The sequence below is a fragment of the Platalea leucorodia genome (genome assembly GCF_965183815.1).
Source record: "Platalea leucorodia genome assembly, chromosome: 4".
In the NCBI taxonomy this organism is placed as follows: domain Eukaryota; kingdom Metazoa; phylum Chordata; class Aves; order Pelecaniformes; family Threskiornithidae; genus Platalea; species Platalea leucorodia.
Window position 1 is genome coordinate 69,780,016 of NC_138826.1, and position 19,687 is coordinate 69,799,702.

The 19,687-nt window shown below is 41.6% G+C and overlaps 1 protein-coding gene across 1 annotated transcript in view; it reads right to left on the minus strand.

Moving 5' to 3' along the window:
* Nucleotides 1–18,832, minus strand: part of MYH9 (myosin heavy chain 9) — a 72,104-nt gene extending 53,272 nt beyond the window's left edge. Inside the window, exons 1-2 of the mRNA XM_082310913.1 lie at nucleotides 18,675–18,832; nucleotides 2,464–2,816 (exon numbers count right to left, since the gene is read on the minus strand). Coding sequence (XP_082167039.1) covers nucleotides 2,464–2,796 — 333 coding nt within the window. The 5' untranslated portion in view covers nucleotides 2,797–2,816; nucleotides 18,675–18,832. The remainder of the gene's footprint in view (nucleotides 1–2,463; nucleotides 2,817–18,674) is intronic.
* Between the last annotated feature and the right edge of the window lie 855 nt (nucleotides 18,833–19,687).

Sequence of the window (19,687 nt, forward strand, 5' to 3'; positions counted from 1 at the left end):
AGCATTCCAAATAGAAAGGGTTAATATGAAAGCCAGTCTATTAGCAAGTCACCTCAGTGCAGAAGCCATCAGGCATGGAAACAGCAAATTGGTGTCAGACTCAAGCTCTTAGTTCTTGAAATGTTTGATGCTCCCTGCTCAAAATTTGTCTGCACCAGCCATAAGATTTCCCCCTTCCTTTTATAGAACGGGTAGACAGAAAAATAAAGTTAAAATAAAAGAAAAAAGCCACAAAAACACACAGCCCTGCTAGCAAAAAAGAGAAAAACGACAAGAGAACTAAATTATGCTTATGATCTTTCCAGAGACATTTATGCTAGAGATACATTGCACGTATTCTTTTTCTTCAAGAGGATTAATGATCGACTAACAGCCACTCCAATGAAAGTATTTTAAGCCTTCGCATTAATCTCCTGACTTGCTGAGAACTGCTGACAGGTGAGATCAGTTCATTTCACAAGTGCACAGAAACACTGTTTTGGCAAGACTAAGATTCTGTAATAGAGCATTACTATGCTACGTTTACTTGGGTGAAGGGTGTGGGGATTTTTTTTTATACTTCTTAGCATGCAATTAGAAGAACTCCATTTATTACAGTCACAGACTATGTCTGAAATTTCAGAGGATATCTTGCAAGATATGTGAAACAGTCCATTGCACAGTGTGCAACAGACTTTGAGATGCTGTTGAATTATTTTCAACTTATTACATAACCTAGCAATGTTTCCTGTTCTAAAAATGTTACACATGATCTTGCACATCCTATTTCATCCCAATACAAAGATTCCTCCCTCTGATAATACATTTTGACCAATAGTCAAAGGAGTTATTGACTACCCAGAGTAATTAACTGCATCAACCTCCAACCACACTAGGCCTCAAAATTTTGACATCAGAAGGTGGGAGTCAGACTAAATTTACATCAGCTTTGCATCCTTCAGATGTTCTCCGATAATTTCTGCAAGTTGTCTATATGCCTTCGTGCCACTCCAGAAGACCAGTGGTCACATCACTAGCCAGAGCCAGAGTTTCTAGCTTGTGTTCATGCTCCTTAACTTAGAAGGCAACAGTTCACAAAGGTTTCTACCCAAGATGGATAGCTAGGGTGAATTCCTGCTATGTGGAGTCTTAGATACCATCTGTCCCTGTTAGAGCAGAAGAGATCATCTATAGCTTGACACATCAGATGACTACACAAAAGGCTATGTCCCTTCCAGTATGACAAAGTAATAAGCATTCAAAAAAACCCAAAACATACAGATAGATATTGCAGAGAGTTTTTTTACTTATGTTGCCTTCTCCATATGACAAGAGAGGCAGCTTTTGCATTTTGGCAGCACAAAAAGGGGGGGGGGGGAAATCTAGAAAGACTTTCTTCAAGGACCGTATTAATATACATGTTTACATATAAAATTTATTCTTTAATACATGTTGTTTTAATAGATCTTCTAATCTACTGTGAAGAAGATTTCATACTGCCTAAAAATACTGAACATCCAGCATTTCTACCTCTCTCAGAATTCCATCTCAGGCAGTCCCATTTTAATTATGAAAGCAGAGGCTAGTTTGAGAATAAACAAACCAAGAAACACTAGTTCCTGTTTTAACCAGCCACTGCACCCAAATTTTACATTGTCCCCGAGTTTAATCATTCATTCTATGCCTGCAGAGTATTAATAAAGTAGAGGCTATCACGACCAACATCTGCTGGCTAAACAGAGGCCACATGAAGAGGAAAATCAGAAGGGAACTGAAGAACTAGGTCAAGGTTCTGACTTCTCCTTCCCTATCTTTCCCTATATTTTGCTTTTTGTACTCAGTGAAGTAGTTGCTGCATGCTTCATTGGCTATGACCATTGGACCCATAAATGGTATCTTCGTCATTTCCACAGCAATAAGAAGCAGGAATCTCTGCTTTGTCCATTTTGGGGTGGAAAGAAAAGGAAATATTTGCCATCTGTAAGGACATGCAGGCACATATGTGCCTTCTCTACTAAGACACTCTGAGATCCAGAATTTTTGTAACACAAAAATCTTGGCATTAGCATTCTTTCCCACTAAAGCTCCAGACATGGGAAAAAGCAATTCAGATGTTAGGTACATTAGGAATGTGTTTTTATTATTATTTGGTTCAGTTCAGACTCCCTGTTTACCACTTTCCAACTGCTCTCAGTTCTTGCTAAAAGGAAGTTAAATGGCATTCAAAACATCCTGCAAACGAAGACATTAAAATGTTAAAGACAGATTTACCACAGCATTCCTTGAAAGCTTCAACATTAACTAGAAGGGGATTGGCATAGTTTAGTGAAAAAAATTTAAGTAGAGGGAAGAAGCTAAGTCACATGAGGGTTGTGTATGGGGGCAATGAAAGGTTAACATACACATTTTAGAAGCAAAGTGATTACAGTAAGTTCATATGCTATGTAATCAAGAACTCTTACCCCAATAGACAAGATTACTTACATAGATCAGTCCCGAGTAGTATCTCTCCTTCAAGTTGTGAAGCACAGAAGCCTCATTCAGGCATGTCAGCTCTGCCATATCTTCCACTTTAGAGAATTTGGGAGGGTTCATCTTCTGGATGTCATCCTTATTTACTTTCACTTTCTTCCCATTTTCTGCCAGTTCCACGATGGCCTCATCTCCTACTTCTTCCTTCAGGCTAGCTGCCTCAAACCCATTCTTCTCTGAGGGAACCCATACCAGCTTCTTAGCTGCCCAGTCAGCCTGAGTCAGGGGGTTATTAATGATGTTTTTGTCCACATAAAGGTACTTATCTGCATCTCTTTGCGACATTGTGTTTTAGAATTGGGGACCTGCGAAAAGAGAAGGGGCGGGGGGGAGATATTTTTAAAGCCTCAAGTTGCCTTGCAAATTCCTAGAGGCAGACAGGCACATGCTAAGTATTCTGAGTCCCCGGTCACCACAGCATGCCTCCCCCTCCTTTATTTTCATGTTAGTAAGCACTGGTAAGTTGTCAAACTTCCAATAAGGTCAAGGTTTTGCTTGCCAGAAGGATGAAAAAAACAAACTAGCAAGCAGTTAAAAAAAAAAATCTACAACAAAACATTGACCATTAAGTATTTGGAAGCCATTATTTGGCAGAAAACAGAAAGCACATTAAAGTGCCAAGCATCAAACAATTTGTAAGATGTGCCAATACTCATAGCACCAGATTCTATGTTAGTAACATTCAAGTCAAGATTAGCCCTTCACTGTTCTACTTGGTAGAGATATTAGCTCAGAAATATAATCATAAATGTTTAATCAACATTTCTACTTCCCATCTCCTTGTTCTGATAAGCTATGAATCAGATACTACAACGTCTTAGAAATGCCATATACCAGTCTAGACAATACATGAGACACACTTTGCTTCTAAAAGACATCATCAATAACCTGAGGACCCCAGTCAAGACGGGCATTAGATACTTTCCATCGCCAGCTTCGTAGCAACACCCAGCCCACCAGTTTGTATCTTTTCTTCTAGATAATGTTCAGTAGCAAAATACCTCCAAAACACTAACAGAATAAACCTGCGGTCAGGAAGTTTTACAGCGAAAAATTCTCTACTGAGATCCTTATATAAAGCTATGGTCAGGTAAAGGAGAAAGTACTTCCCTACAAGAGGAAGATTTAGGCACCATGCTCAGAAAATGGCACTCTAGATTCAGTGTTTCATCAAAACCAGAACACTACCGCCAGGGATTTTCTAGTCTATAAGGCAGCAATTTTATTGGTGCCATTCAGAAATCCTTTCAATCAGAAGAAAGGACTGCATGCGTCAAGGCTCATTAACCATGTAACAGCAGCCTCTTTACAAGGTCCCATAAACATTACTTCTTGGATCCTTCCTCACAAAGATACCAGTGTCCTCAATACATGTTTTTCATAACTTGGATAGAAACTAGAGCTCTTTACCACCAAAAGAACAGGAAATTAAAATATCAATATTCATGTCATGGAAGGCTGTCAGGATTTGCAGGGATAAATTTTCTACAGAACATACCTATATTTACAAACCAGCCTGCAAATCAAATAGGTGAAGTCTGACTATAGATACCACAGACAAAAAGGTATTGAGAGCAGGACAGAAGCAGTTCAACTGCAGAAATACGCATGAGAGCAACAATAGATGTTGAGTCCCAGCATTAGCAAGCAGTGAATGAAGCCAGAAAAACATCAGCTATAATAATGATGGGCACAAATGCCCACACCAGTCATTTGTAAGCATGTAGGGAAATTCCTTTCAACAAATGTATCACTGTAGGTGGTATGCAACTTTGTGCCAGGGACTGTACGGATAGCTGTATATTCACAGTCAAAAATTCTTTAGTAAACAAAGAGAAAATTACTCTATAAATAATCGTTTCCTTTAGCTTGAGTTTAAAATCTTTGTCTTAGGCCTTACAGGATATGCCAAGCAGCTACCCCACACTTTACCTCACCTTTCCTTCCCCACAGAGTCCCTGACTCTTCCAACCTCAGTCACCACAATGGTGATTCTCAGAGCAACTCCTTCTCCCTGGCTTTTCATATTTTTATTGAAAAATCCAGATTTTAATAGGAAAACAAGGAAGAGATTTGTTGCAGAAATAAGATGTAGCAATCAGGAGGCTGCCATGAAAAATCTGAGCTGTCAAGAGAGCTCCAAGACCACACTAAATGGCTAGCCTGACAGAATATGTAGGAAATAGAGAAGACTAACAATTCAACAAGAGATATTGAGACTCCGTAACATTGCAGAGTATCATCTGCAGGTTGTGGTCAAAGGGTTAAGAAAAGGGGGTGGAGGGAAGGAGGGGAAAAAGAAAAAAAAAAAAGAAAGAAAAAAAAAAGAAAGAAATATTCAATTGTGTTCAGAGTTGTATCAGGTTTGGCAAGGCAACAGCTGTGCTCTACCCTCCATTACACAGTTTCCTGCCTATGCAACTCCCAGAATCTAACCAGTTGCCTTTTTTGGCTATAATCAGGCAGGACACAGAGGCAGTATGCTTCAGCTAAATTCAGTTTCATCATTTCCTGAGGAATCCCAAGTAACCAGCCATCTGAAGTGTCCTACATTACACTGAAACATATTCCTCACTTCCTTACTGTTAGAGTACTTGCATTCAATACACCTTGGAGATTTATTCTGCGATAAAGACCAATTCTTTTTGGATAAGAAATACATAAGACCACAAGAAATCTTTCAAGAGGTATCCCCAGCCAGTTCTAGATCTGAAGAGAACTAAGGAAAGAAGATAGCTACAGAGAGGTTAATCAAATCCCTTACAGGAGGAGAACCCCTGAATTCTCTCACATGCAGCAAGACTGTTCTTCAGCTGCTAAGGGATCATTTTATAGCATCTATCCCTTTTTATTCCCAGGACTGAAAACAACAACTATCACAGTGAGAAAGAACCTAACATGGCTATTCTAAAATCTCACTAGACGCTAAGTTTTTTTTATGCCACTACTACTAAATAGTGAGGAGATTCAAAGAGGGTCTGTACCTCAAACTTAACAGACTTGAAAATTGCCCTATTGCACAGCAGCAGCGAACAGTCTTATTCTCAGCATCTCAAACTAGTTTTCGTATTCTCCAGAAGAGAAGAATCCTCAGGTACCAGGACTAAAAGCTGGAGGATCATACTAAGATAACATGGTATTAGTGCTATTCTCGAGGATGACTTCTAACCCACAGGGCCTCTAAACTAGCAATACCACAAACCAACCGTTAATTTGCCTTCTCCACAAGAACAGTACCAGAGGAATCAGATTCAGCAAGTTCCATCTCATGGGCTCCAAAACTTAGCTTCCTGGCTTATGCTGCATTTCACTGGGCATTTCTAAAAACTCCTTAAGTGGTCAAGGAAGTAAGTCCAGTAAGCTCTTGCAGCCCTACAGCAACTCGCAATGAATGCAAGGCATTACCATTTTAAGAACAAATTAGGAAGCAATTTGTTTGCCTAGTAGTTTGCATTTTAGGTGTAGATGATTATGTGGGGCAAGGACATTTATCTTTACATGGCTATTGTGCAACTGTCAGATGAGAATACCGTTAACAATATTCTTTTTGATGCAACACCAGTCTATAGGTAAGACAAAAAAAACCCCACAAACACAGAAGGAAGACAGACCATCCTTGGTTTGAGTTTAAATGCCTCCTTCCTAGTATTGTTTCCAAAAATTAAAGACTACAGTCACTTCCCTGTTAACCCAGTAGGCTCCATTATTGTGGTTCGTAGCAGTCTGAGAACAGGCTTGTCAAACGTTGCTTGTTTTCCGTTATTTCAGGTGCCTGAAGACATTTCTTTTGCCATTTTACTAACTACATAGTTGCCACAAAGATGCCATACAGTTACAGATGGAGGCAAAGCAGTCTCTACAGTCCTGAATAGGATGGGACCACGACATATGTAGCCCAACCTCAAAAAAAAATTTCAAGAACCCTTTACACACATATTTCCCTGCAGATTCTTTTGAGATGAACAAATTAAACACTGGCTTTAAGTTAAGATGCCATGCATTCCCTTCGAACTAGGCAGAATTCCCCAAAACCCTCATTTGAATACAATCATATGGACAGAAGTTTGCTTTAGCCTCCTACAATTTCATAGCCTTAAGGCCTGAATTATGAGACAGTTCACACACTCCTCTCTCTTAAGTATCAAGTACTTCCCAAAAATCTGGCAACAAACACCTTGTCTGGCTTAGAAAGGTCCAAGAGCTACCTCTGCTATAAGGTCCCTTCCTTTGTATTACAGTGTTTTGCAACTGCTAAAAGCATAGAACATTATCTGTTTGCAATTTAATTTTCCAGAGCTATTTGTATTATTCCCCCCCCCCAACGTTTACTCTGTCAGCAGCCACAGAATGGTTTCATCTTACTGCTCAGTAAGTTGAGCTTGGGCTATGCTAAACTATCAAGGTAACGGTTGAAGTAGAAGTAGAATGAATATATTGAGAAGAGCATTAATGGCAACAGTTAAAGCATCACACTTACTAACAAGTATTAGAGCACTAGCTAGGCAAGGAAAGCACTTTGAGTTATCTGAACCGCCATTAAAGTAGGGATCCCCACACTGTTCATTTTAGGCTTCAGCCTCATTGTTAGCAAAGATGCATTACTACATTGGAATAGACAGCTTTAATCACAAACCATTTCCCCCTGCTTTAATGAATTATGAGAAGTTTGTGTAATACTGGGCTATAGAGAACATAAAATAGCCAGATACATGTACTGTATACTTGCTGATTCAGATCACCATTTCAGAACTTATTGCTATAAGACTGAGCCTACATGAAAAGGGACATATGTGGGTAACTACTACAAGTTTTCTTCTGCTTCATGTCCACCAGTAAGGCACTGTTATAAAAAACTTTCTGTGATTTCACATGAAATGATCCCCCCACATGGTTTGTCTAGTGACCTTTATACTAGCAGTTGAAGAGGAACTACCCTAAAGATTGGGGTGACAAAAAGAATGAACAATAAATAGCAAACACATTTAGACTAAAACAAGTTAATTCCCTTTGTTTATACAGTTCACATTTTTAAAGTATTCCAGGAACACAGTTCCCATGCCATTTTCCAAACTGGCTTACCTTTGGCAGGTTGTAAGAGAATAGCATACAAAACAAAAAGCCCTTTCACAGAGCAAAAGGAATGTACACCATTTCTACAGGCAAGACAAGACTTTTACACTAGGAAATTACAGCACTATCAGTCACTTACAGTTCCATTTCAGTTACAACTAAATTGTCCTCATTGAAGAAACTTGATTCTTTGTTAATACATAGCATTTAAAAAATAATCTGACTTTGAGAAGAAGCTAATGATTCAAACTAAGTTGGGTCAGTTACATTCATATGATGGGAATCCTTGTTAAGCGTGCAATCTGAACAGCTAATACTTGCGTTATTTTTGCAAACTCAACTATTTCACTTTCCCCAGCCAGCTGAATACAGTTCATCAAATCAACAGAAACAGTTGCATTAAGTGCAGACAGAAAGCACAGTAAGTAGACTTTAGTGGCCAGACTGCCTACAGTGACCATGAACTGACAACATTAAAAAACAAAACCTAACCCACAAAAAAAAAAAAAACCCACACAACTGTAATTCCCTTGTATTCACTAAGAAACTGTTCAGATCTCAACTGTTTAGGACATACTATGCCGACACTTCACAGTTCCACATGCCAGGATGTTTATGGTAAAGAAAACTGTGAAGTTTGTTAGCACAAACTGCTCCAGTTTGTAAGTAACACCTATATAAAAACTGAAGTCTGAATCACTAAGGGTGAGAAATGAATTGCAGGGGGGAGTGGGAGAGGAAGGGAAGGGGAAAAGCTGGCAGAAAGCTGAACTGATGGACTGGTTATATCTGCTTGTTTCTCAAGTTCAGTATATTGTGACACACCAGTGCCTGATGCTTCAGACTGAACTCAAGCATCATGAATTTCAGTTATCCCACTAAAGAATACAACATCAGGCAAGTACACGAGTTTGCAATTAATACTCCCTCACAGATAGCCCTCTGAGCTGAAGGCATTCAGCTAACGCTTACCCTTTTTGTTCAGAATGCCGTGCTGCCATGCAGACTCATTTCTTCTAGTTCAGCTTTATTTGGGATTCATAATTATTGCTATTAGGCTTACTGTAGTTCACTGCTTTCCTCTCTAGTCACAGTTTTGACGCACACAATACATTGTTGAAAGATTTATTTCACAACTGGAATGCAGATTGCTGGCAATTATTGTTGCATATTCAGTTTGACTGTAGTGCTGCCCAGACTTGCCAGCTACCGTGTTTATTACTGTAAGTTAAACTCAAGGTAGAGCACTAAAGTGCCTCCTCTGTATGCACAGGGCTCCAAGAATCAAGAAGGAGGAATCTACTTATCTAATGTGTAAACGAAACCTGTATTACACAAAAGTGACCTACTGACCAGACTACACATAAGACAGAAGAAAGAAGTTGAAGGAATTCTGTATCTTCCAGGTGGCCTAAACGTACCTGGCATGTATCCTCAGAACAACGAACATGGAATAAATGTTTCTCAGTTTCTGTGTGTCCAGCTCTCTTCATCAGCTGTCAGGCACCACTTTTGGTATGTGTGAAGCAGCACTTGCATATTCTGCTGTAACAGCTGACACAGGAGGTTTGCTTTGTGAAGCTGGGACTTTCCATGGCAAATTGCAAAGGCCACAAAGCCATATACAAGTAAGACACTGTCCTCACATGCCACTTAGCAGTCACCTTTTCTCTCCAAATGAGAGTTTGGTTCAAACAAAAGGCAAGATTGGGAGAACAGAAGCTACAAGCACAGCATGTGTAGATTTAACATAAATTAATGCCAATCTGAAGAGGCTAGTTTTGGCTACCAAACAGTGAAAACGGGATAGTGCAGGCTTCACCACTGGCTATACAAGCACAGAAATGATCTTGGGCAACCGCACTGCATACTGTAAAGAAATTAACCACTGTCGGTTATAGGCAAATACGGCCAGGCATAGCTTTCCTGTTAATACTAGGGAGGCTATGCTTGCCCCTATTTTAATTGCACCTCCTCAGTTCAGTGAGACACAAAGACACATTACCACGTACATGGCACCAATAAAGTTAATCAGTTCTATGAAGCCTGTGCACATTGTTTAAACACACCAAACCCTGGTTTAGGGAGGGGGAGGGTAGCCTTCTGTTGATTTCAAGTCCAGTCTTTAGCATGACAAAGCTAGGCTGGCTGCCACCCAACCCCATTCACTTTGAATAAATATTCAAAGTTTACAGTCCTGCATAATACACTTTCTGCAACTGTTGTTTCTCATTAGTGCACGTACAGTACATGCCTTCTCAGCAGAGGAGAGAATTCCTCTTCCAGAGACAGTGTGCCCACAAGGAAAACATTCCAGGGGGAGAACACATTCTTCGTGACCACTCAGCAAAGTAATCCCACTTAAGGAGACAGCTGTAGTTCAGAGAACTGCAGCCCATCCCTGCTGTTCAAGCTGCTTTGCTGGAAGACTTTTTTTCAGGAGGCATAATGGACTGCAAAAGTTCTGATTAGGCATGCAGAATTCCCTAGGGACATTGTATGAGGGAGGCAGGAAGACCTTGGAAAGTTTCAGCCTGTCCTTGTTATCTCAGGGTCACTTTTCATCCCTTCCCTAATCTTCTGATTTAAGGCTAAAAAGGTATCTGCCAAGAACTCTCTGGGGCACTGAAGTGTAAGGCAGCTCTTCCAATACACAGTTCTATATCAATTAGCACTGCCTATCATCTTTGCCAACTCCAAGTTTCATTTCATCACAAGAGGGAACAAGGAATAAAACAATTATACCTAAATACAGAGAAGAAAAATACAGTTCTGGTTCACTCTTTTGCGACAAATAGTTAGCATGTATGTGGCTAAGATAAAGTCATCTTACAGGAACAATTATTCTTGCTTACGTTAACTGAGAACTTGCTTTGATCTCAGCATCAATAATAACTAATTTTCTTTCAGGTCATATTGGAAAGAACCAAGAATCAGTGCAAATACATCTGGCAAACCATTTTAAAAAAGATTATTTTTACATTGCAGCAGGGAACCAAGTTTCTCTAGACACCTATAGCTCAACCTACTGTGCCAAACTATGACCCTGTATAAGCAGCCTTCTGCTAGATCTCATATTTTTATTCTTGTTTCAAATAGTTCTGCTCCACCATTAACAGTAGCTATGGGGATGGTAGCCAAAACCCTGGCACAGAGAAGTCTACCACCTTTACAGGGTCCAAGTTTGATTCTCAACTCTTCTAGCTATATATAGGGATTCATTAAGAGGACCTCCCTCTCTGTGAGGGTGATCTTGGCAGTGGGGGGCACGAGGAGAGTTACTCTTTCTGGACATGAGAACAGCAGCAACTCCTAAACTAAAAGGAAAGCTACACAGCCTTAAGCTCCAGGATGTACAAGGAGGCCTGGTTGAAAAATAACCTCACAGAGCATATATATCCTGTTCAAAATGGTCTGAAAAACTTCGAAACATTCCGATTGTGACATTTCCCTACTACGTTCAAGGTCTTGCACTGCTTCACGGCTCCTTACTTAGCTATCCATTATAACCAATGTTCTAGAGAAAGCCCCCAGCGCAGCAGAGCGCACAAGGAACACTTGCCTGGTCTGTACACTTCAGCCTCACACTCGTTTTCCAGTTAGCTCGTTCCTTTCCTGACCTATGCTTTCTTCCCTAAATGTCAAATATATCAATCCTTAAAAAGGAACAGCATTAGGCATCTCTTATTTTAGAATTCACCCAAGCATGCCCTCCTGTCTGGATCTTCTGAAGCACTGATTTTTGTATTAAAGGAGAAGAAAGGACTCATCTTTCAATCAGAAATAAGTAAAACCAAGGGCACTTGAAGTAGGAAGCTAGTCTGAACTGTTACAATCATGGCTATACAGCATATAAAATGTTCTCTATTCTGGCATTACAGGAAGAGACTTTTTTGGAAAAAAAGAAAATTATCCCCTTCTGACAGGAGACCGATGTACTATGACATCCTATGGTCCCAATAAGAAATATATATATATATATATATATATATATATATATATATATATATATATGCAGCTTTCCTACAAAGCTTTCTGGCATAGCAGGATAAAAAACAACATGAGAAAACACTGACCATAGAGTAGAACTGCTTCATGTGTTTCCACCATAGTTAACAACATTTTCCACAGCCATATACACTACAGTGCTGTGGTGGTGAGACACTGGAAGAGGTTGCCCAGAGAAGCTGTGGATGCCCGTTTCCTGGAAGCGTTCAAGGCCAGGTTGGATGGGGCTTTGAGCAGCCTGGTCTAGTGAAAGGTGTCCGTGCCCATGGCAGGGGGGTTGGAACCAGATGATCTTGAAGGTCCCATCCAACCCAAACCATTCCAGGATTCTATGATGTTCTTCTTATCTAAACAAGCAAGAGCTGAGCCATTACTGCAGTTGTACTTTTTCCTGACAGAATTGGTATAATAGTGTGGTGATATTTATCAGTTAAATCTACATCAAGTTTTTAGAGCATTAAAGAACTAAAACCTACTAAAATCTTATAGTTCTGCCCATTTGGAAAAAACAATTTGCCATGTAAAAAGATTAACTCCCACTATGTGGAGGAAGAAGATACACTGCTATGCATGCATATATGCCAGTGCTATGCAAACAATATGTAGATACTTAATTTTTAGAAGTTACACCAGTTTGTCTAATAAATTGGCAATCCCTTTTTTAAAGAAAAATTATGACTAATACATCTTTCTCATCACATTTGTGTATTCTCATTTTACATTTCCCATCATAGACTGCATTAAACTGCAAGCTCAAGTTCATCTACACAAAACTTTGACTTGGGAAGGGCCATTAAAACAATTCAGAGTAATTTACTGCATATGAAAGGTCAAAGACTTTAGTATCTGCTATAAATACTCATACTGCAATATAACCCAGACGATAAAAGCTAAGTGAACTAGTTTAAGTCACAAATCTTAAGTCACAGTTTAAAGAGTTTTTGTGCCTGTGGAGAAATCTTATTTTGACTTATGCTCCACTAAGAAAGAAAATTCCCTTTGTCAGTAAGCAGACATGTCCATTTGAAACACAACAGTTTCAAGTATCCAATTACTTAATTATTGCAAAGTCTACCATATACCTGTATATGATACTCCCATATCCATTTATTTAAACAATTCTGTAAAGTCTGAATACATTTTCCTTGATGTCAAAAAGAGATAAACACATCTGTATCTGTGAACAACAGAAATAAAGACATCTGAACAACATCTACGAAGAAGAAAATATATTAAATGGTATTCTGCTAAAAAATAAAATTCCATTAATACAAAGAAACTGGGTTTTTTTTGACTACTTCAGATGCACTTACAAGCAAAAAGTAACTAAAATTGTTTTCTAGATAGTTATCTGCAATCAGCAATTTATGAATTAAATTGCCTGCTTCTGTATACCTTCATCTCAAATCCACCCCTTCTGATCTCTTCCACTACTTGAATGCAGTGAAAAACACAGCCAGCCACCCACCCACCCCCCAACCACCCAAAAACAAAAGAAAAAAGACCAAAGAAAAATGTCAGTACATTCCCCTGCATTTTAAACTATGAATGATATGGCCAAAACAGAAGCCAGAGAGTGTTTTTCTTCAGCTACCTAAAAAAAACCTGTCAAAAATCAATTTACCTCATCAACCAACTAGCTCCAAGTGCCTAGCCAGGAACTTTCTCATCCAGTTCATTGGTTTGACTTCAGACTTACATTCAATATTTGTTGCCAACTTCTTACATTTAAGCATCTTATATTTGTTCGAATATGGCTAAGTCCTAAGATAGACTATCAATTTAAGAAAAAGAAACACTATCAATGAAAGTTAATTTCTACTCACACTTTTCTCAAAATAATTGATTTATTAATTCAGAGCACAGCAAGGACTGGAATCTCTTGCACTAAATGCCAAGCAGACCTACAGTGTAACAGTCACTGCCAAAAAGAGCTTACTGACTAAAAATTTACCTACAAACTGATACAACAGTTGGTTTAAGTCACATTTGGAGAAAAAGACAGCAGCAACTGAAATTACATTTTTTTAATTGAAATTTTGCTGTAGGTTCAATTCAGTATTTCCTTTTTTTTCCTTGGATATTTAAATCAGCTCTAAGTACATCAGTAAAACTAGCTGGATTAAGTGCTGGCCACAACTGACTTTAACCAAACTCAAATCTACTGCACCTCCAAGGCTGATGAAAAGCACCTAAATGCAAGTGAACTGGTGAAGTCCTGACCTTAAAAGAAAAACACAGATGAATGTACTCTCATCACTACAAACAATAAAAAGGGAAGTAAACTATTACAAGAACGTGCTTGAAATCTTAGATTTTAAACAGGAAGCTGCCCAACAGAAAAAAAAAAAAATCTGACTGCACAGGACTGTCAAAGTTGAGCTGTAAAATTTCTCTAAACCTCTTTTCTTACAAGTTTGAATGCCTACTTTGCTTTTATTCAAATCAGAACTCCAGTTCTGTGTTGAGGCATATATCACAATGGATTTCCTGCTGAGACTCATTAAAATGGTAGTTCTTGGTGAATACAAGTATTCATCAGTTAAGGAGACTTTATAATACAGATTTCCAAGTTAAGTTTCCCTCAACATATATTAATTATTAGCTTCGGTTTACTGAAATCACTCATCCATGTGGTTGTATTTACTACTCTCAGCAGAGTCAGCATACATACGTTAGGAGAAATTTAAATTTCTAGTCATGAAGACAAGCGGAATCCAAACCCTATGTACAAAACTCTAGAGGCATAAATTTCATTAAGAGGTCATGGAGTCAAACCACAGTATGCAGAGTTATATTTCATTATACCTCTCTGCATCCAAGAGCAATACATTTGTAATACTTCTTTAAGAAATAATTTGCAGTAGACAAGTATGCTAGATCAATTTTACAGTTTGCACTTTGCCATGTTTAAAAAGGATGTGACTTAGCAGTACTAGCTCCCAAAGTATTGTACAATGAAATCAATCCCAGTTCCGTCACCGGAAAATTGTAGACACTACTATTCCTTCAGACATTTTAGGATGCTCAGAAAGGCAATATATTGTGCTGAACAGTAACAGGCCAAAGGGCCATTAACTGGAACTGGGGACTAGTCCATTACGCTGAATGTGACTGGGCTGGAGTGAGGTCAGAAGATGTTAAGCCACTACAGTACCCTATGACTGCGAGACGAATCAGTGTTGAGATTATTACTTCAAGTACTCAGAACAAGTTCTCACAGCCACTAAAGTAAAAAGTCAAGCAGATAAACCATAATTAAGATGAACTTGTAAACTGATGCATTTCATTTAGTTGGACAACACCCATTTACATTAGCTTCCAGGGCAGAAGTTGCATTTGTATTTTTGTCTCATCATACTCTATTTAAATCAGGTTGCTAGTTACCATCTCTTTCTACACTAGGAAACTCAATTAGAACCATGGTGTGCTTAAACTGAAAAGAAATTTAAGATACAAGGTCACCAAGCCACCATTAAGCTACAGCAATTGCCAGCAAAAACAATGCTGCTGTAGGCAATCCTATGCTATTATAGTTTTGTTCCAACCCACAGAAGACTTAACACCAGGCACACAATTTCTCTACTTAACATGCAAACAGCTGTGCCTCAATTATAAACTAAGAAAACGAAGACTAGTAAGATATTTATACGAGAAATCAAAGATAAAAATGGTTGTTAGAGGGCACAGAGGACATTATTAAGTCAAACAAACAAAGCCATATTAAATCATACACTCAGGATTAAAATTCTGGACACCTTTTAGTAGACGTGCACACTAATGCCGGGCCTCTAAAATACACTTTAGTCATCAGTTATCTTCAGCACATTACCCAATAACCTGAAGTTACCAGGCAAGAAAGCAGATGTACACAGGGGTGGGGGATAAGATAACCTTAACTTTGACTTCCCCTTTTGGTAAACCTTGCATTAACCAGATAGGTTCCTGTACCTCCAGTGTGTCCACTTATAATCTCACCCTATTATAGTCACACCATTTCATAAATGACATAAATCTGGGCAAGACACAGGCCTAGGGATGGGGGTAGAAGCAGAAGATTCAGCAGAATCGGTTCGGAAATCACAATACGTGTCCTGTCCCATCTGTTCAGTATCATGGAGATTAACAGAACAAAACCTGAATTTTGGGGTATAGACAGACTACTTTAATCTCCCAGTACAACTGAAGTGTATTTTTATGTAGTTAGTAGCCATGCCAATATACATACACTCCCTTGTACCTGGATGTGAATAATCTGACGGAGGACCAACCTGTGAATTATTAGTTATGATAAATATTTAGTACATTATTTTTAAAGCCCTGCCAAGATAATAGCAGTTCAAGTTTTCGAGATAGTTTGTTGCAGTGATAAATGTAAGTTTCAGCATTTGTAGTAGAAATATGTGCAGTGCCAAGTACTGCTGCATGGGATCTGACTCCACCAGACAGTTTTCAACTCAAACATGAGTATTAGAGCTACCACCCCACTATACAGTTTGTTGGAGAGCTATTCTCCAACATTTTTCATAATAACAAAATAGTGTGCTGGACAACACAGATTATTTCAGCCTCCTAAGTGAGAAATTCTTCTCTTTCCTACAACTTTACTGGACAAGTAATTTTATTCAGTTTTTTTAATTATTATTACTACTCATTCATTACCGATTCACTTAAAAGATTATGGTGTAGCTCTCACAACCTATTTGTCTTCTTAAAACATTCGGAAGTATATAAAAATCCACCTAGAGGAAATAATGAAAAAAGCTTATTCTTTCTTTTTCTCCTCAGATGAAAATATCACCCTGGCAATTTTTTTCTTACAAGAATAACCTGAAAGAAAAAAAAATAATCCCAGAACCACGGTAGGAATATCCTAACAATCTATGCAAACAACATCCAATAAAAGGCCTTCAGTTTCTACACCCATTCTTCTGGGACAGACAGAACCTGACTATTTTGTCTTTCTGTTTAAACAGAAACAGCCACATGCTACCTGGCAGAGCAAACTTTGAGGTCAAAGTCTCTTCTCTAGAGAACTTCCAAAATCAGATCTTGGCTACACAAGTCAAGCATCCAAGACATGGCACCATAAAAAAAGAACCACATAACTCACCAGCTTGGTGCTGGTCATGCTCACTTTGAGATTCCAGGTCAATAAATATGAGAAGTTCAGACACCCGTTTCTATCCACTACTAGCAATTTTGCAGCTACCTTAGAGTTACTGAAAATTTTGCCTGTCCACCTCCACAAAGACAGTGCACGTGCTATGTGTAAGGGCAACAAATAAAGCCATCAAGAGGAGAACACGTCAATTCAAACCGTTCCATCTGACATGGAGCTTCACAGAACTGTTGCACGATTTCACTCTAGTTATTTTTACAAGGTCATATTAGCAGCACGATCTTGTGTTTATACAGTTTTGGCAATTGTGATTAACAACTTCAAAACTTTTCTGTGCTAAGGCAGCTCCAGTTACATTTATCAATTGCTTCCCCCTCATTACAACTTTCTAGTTAACAAAAGTATTTGCTTATCTCATTTAAACTTTGGGAGAGAGTGCTACAGTCGCAGACAGTGCATCTATGAGTCAATACATATCAGCACCATGATTTGCCATTTTTACTGGAATGCCACGGATAAGTGAACTTAGTCACATTGTTACCTAGTGACTAATTTCAAAAGCATCTTTACACAAGCAGTAACTGATTAGAGTGCTCTTACTTTGGAGTTAAAACTTTACCGTATCTAGGCTTACGGACAGGAGATGTATATGAGAGTTAAGGATGTGTAATATAATCTTTCAAGCCATGGTTCAACAGCCTCCATGCAAATTAACTTACATTTCTTTATAGTGTAGGGCAGAGGCACACTAATCACAGTCTGCAGGCCAAAGTCCATCTACTACAGTATCTCTTCAAGTTTGAAGCACAAATTTCTTATGCATTACTTGAGAGATTACTCTGTTTAGGACAGACCTGCTCACTTAGAAAAAAGCTTAGGTTCTTAGTCCACTCTGATGGAGTGCAGCTCAGGACATCACAACATAGGATACAGAAGAAAAACCTATGGAAGAAGAAAGATGAAGAGCACAAATGGTGTTTGAAGAGAAAAAAAGGAGGAAGGAAAAGAACCATAAGGAGGAAAAAACGAAAGGAATTTAACAGCCATTGCATAAAGAGGTTCCCGACCAATGCAGTTTACTTCTGAAAAATTCCACTTTATTACCAGAAGCATGTTATTGCTTTAAAACTCATTTCACCCTGTGTTTAGGCAAATCCTTATTAAACCCACTGGGTACACACCACCCTCGGGGGCTATGAAACTTGTTACTTTCCACACCTACTGGAGACAGGTTGGTACCAATATCACTAAAAGCCAGAGAACTTTTCCTACTCGGTTGGAGGTGATGCCTGAAAGCACAAGCTATCTGCAAGAGTTTTTACTGCAAGCTTCATCTTGCCCTGTCACTCCCTCCTCCCTCTCTCCTGGCTTCACTGCACAGACCAAACCGAACGAGGAAGTCGAGATCTGAGGGCGGAAGCCAAGCCCAGTGCAATGTCTGCAGGAGGATTGTCAGCCTGTGACTCAGGCTACAGCACTGACAGCTGCCAAACGGTCCCATTTTTCCCTACCCGTTACTTCCAAAGGACGGACACTTAAACGCGAGGGGGGAAAGGGGGAGGGAGACGCACCGGAGGGAGGGGAGAAGAGGACGGTCCGGGCAAAAAGAGCGCGAATAACGCCACCCCACCTCCGAGAAGGCCAGTTAGCAGGGCGTGGAGAGAGGAGAGAGGCAACTCCCTGGGCATAATGCAACCGTGCGGCGCACGGCGCGGCGGCACACACGCCCCCGAAGGAGAGGGGGCGGGCGGGGGGGACGGGGAGCACCCCAGGCACGGCAGGTCGGCGCCCAGCCGGGCTGCCTGCCTGCCTCCCGCCCGGCTCCGCGGGGAAGGCGGAGGAGAGCGGCACCTCCTCGCCCTGCCGGACAAAGAGGCGCGAAACCCGCGAGAGGGGGAAGCGCGGCGCCAGGGGAGACAAACCGGGGCCACCCGCGCCCACCGCCCCACCCGACCGGCTTCACCTGAGCCCGGCTACGGCGGAGGGAGGGAAACGCCGCGGCGGCGGCTGCGCTCCTTGCGGCGAGAGAGTGGCGTCCTCACGCTGCCGGCTCTTCCCGCAGGCACCGCGACCGCCTCTCGCTCACCGGCACTGCGAGGCGCCCGGCCGGGAGGAGCCGCCGCGGCCCAGCAACGCCGCCGACCCGCCCCCCCCGCCCCCCCGCCGCACCGCCAGCCAATGGCGGCGCGGGGTGCGGAGAGCTGACGGCCGCCGCCGCCAATAGGAGCCGGCCGCAGGGCGGAGGCGAGCCGTCGAGGAAGCGGAGAGCCGTTGAGGAAGGGGGCGGTGCCTCGCGCCCTCTGCCGTTAGCAACGCCTGGGCGCGCGCGCCGAGCCCCGCCCCTCGGCGGGCCAGCCCAGCCCCGCAGCCGCTCGGGCGGGGCGCAGCGGCGGCCGGCAGAGGCGGCCGCCGAGGGGCTCGGGAGGGGCGGGCGGCGCGGCCCGGCCCGGCCCGGCCTCCCCCCGCCGGCCACGGGGCCTGGCCCAGCTCCCCGCTCCCCTCCTCCTCCCGCGAGTCGAGCCGTGCCAAGGCGCTCCCACAACCCCCCGCGGCAGGCCGTGCCAGGCGAGCCCCACAATGCCCCGCGCCAGCCTCTGCCCCTCCGGAAGCGCTGCCTCTCGCTGGCACTGTGGAGGGGCTGGGGTCGGCCGGCCCCGGAGGGCCCCCAGGCCTGGGGGAAGGGAGCTCGGGGTCAGCCTGCGGTAGCAGGGCGGTGGGCTGCGGCCCCGTCCTCCGGAGGCCATGCCAGAAGTCCTCGGAAATTGGGGGGGGGGGGGGGGGAGGGGAGGCGAGGGAGGCGAGGCGGGAATCCTCACCCGGCCAAGAAGTCCCCCCCCAACCCTGTTGTCTCAGAGTGCAAAATAACGGCGATAGGAAGATGCAAGTCAGAATTTCCTTTCATCCAATAAAGGGACAGAACTGAGGCAAGCAGAAGCACCGGCGTAAGGAGCCCCTGATGCTGCAGAGGTGCCTGAA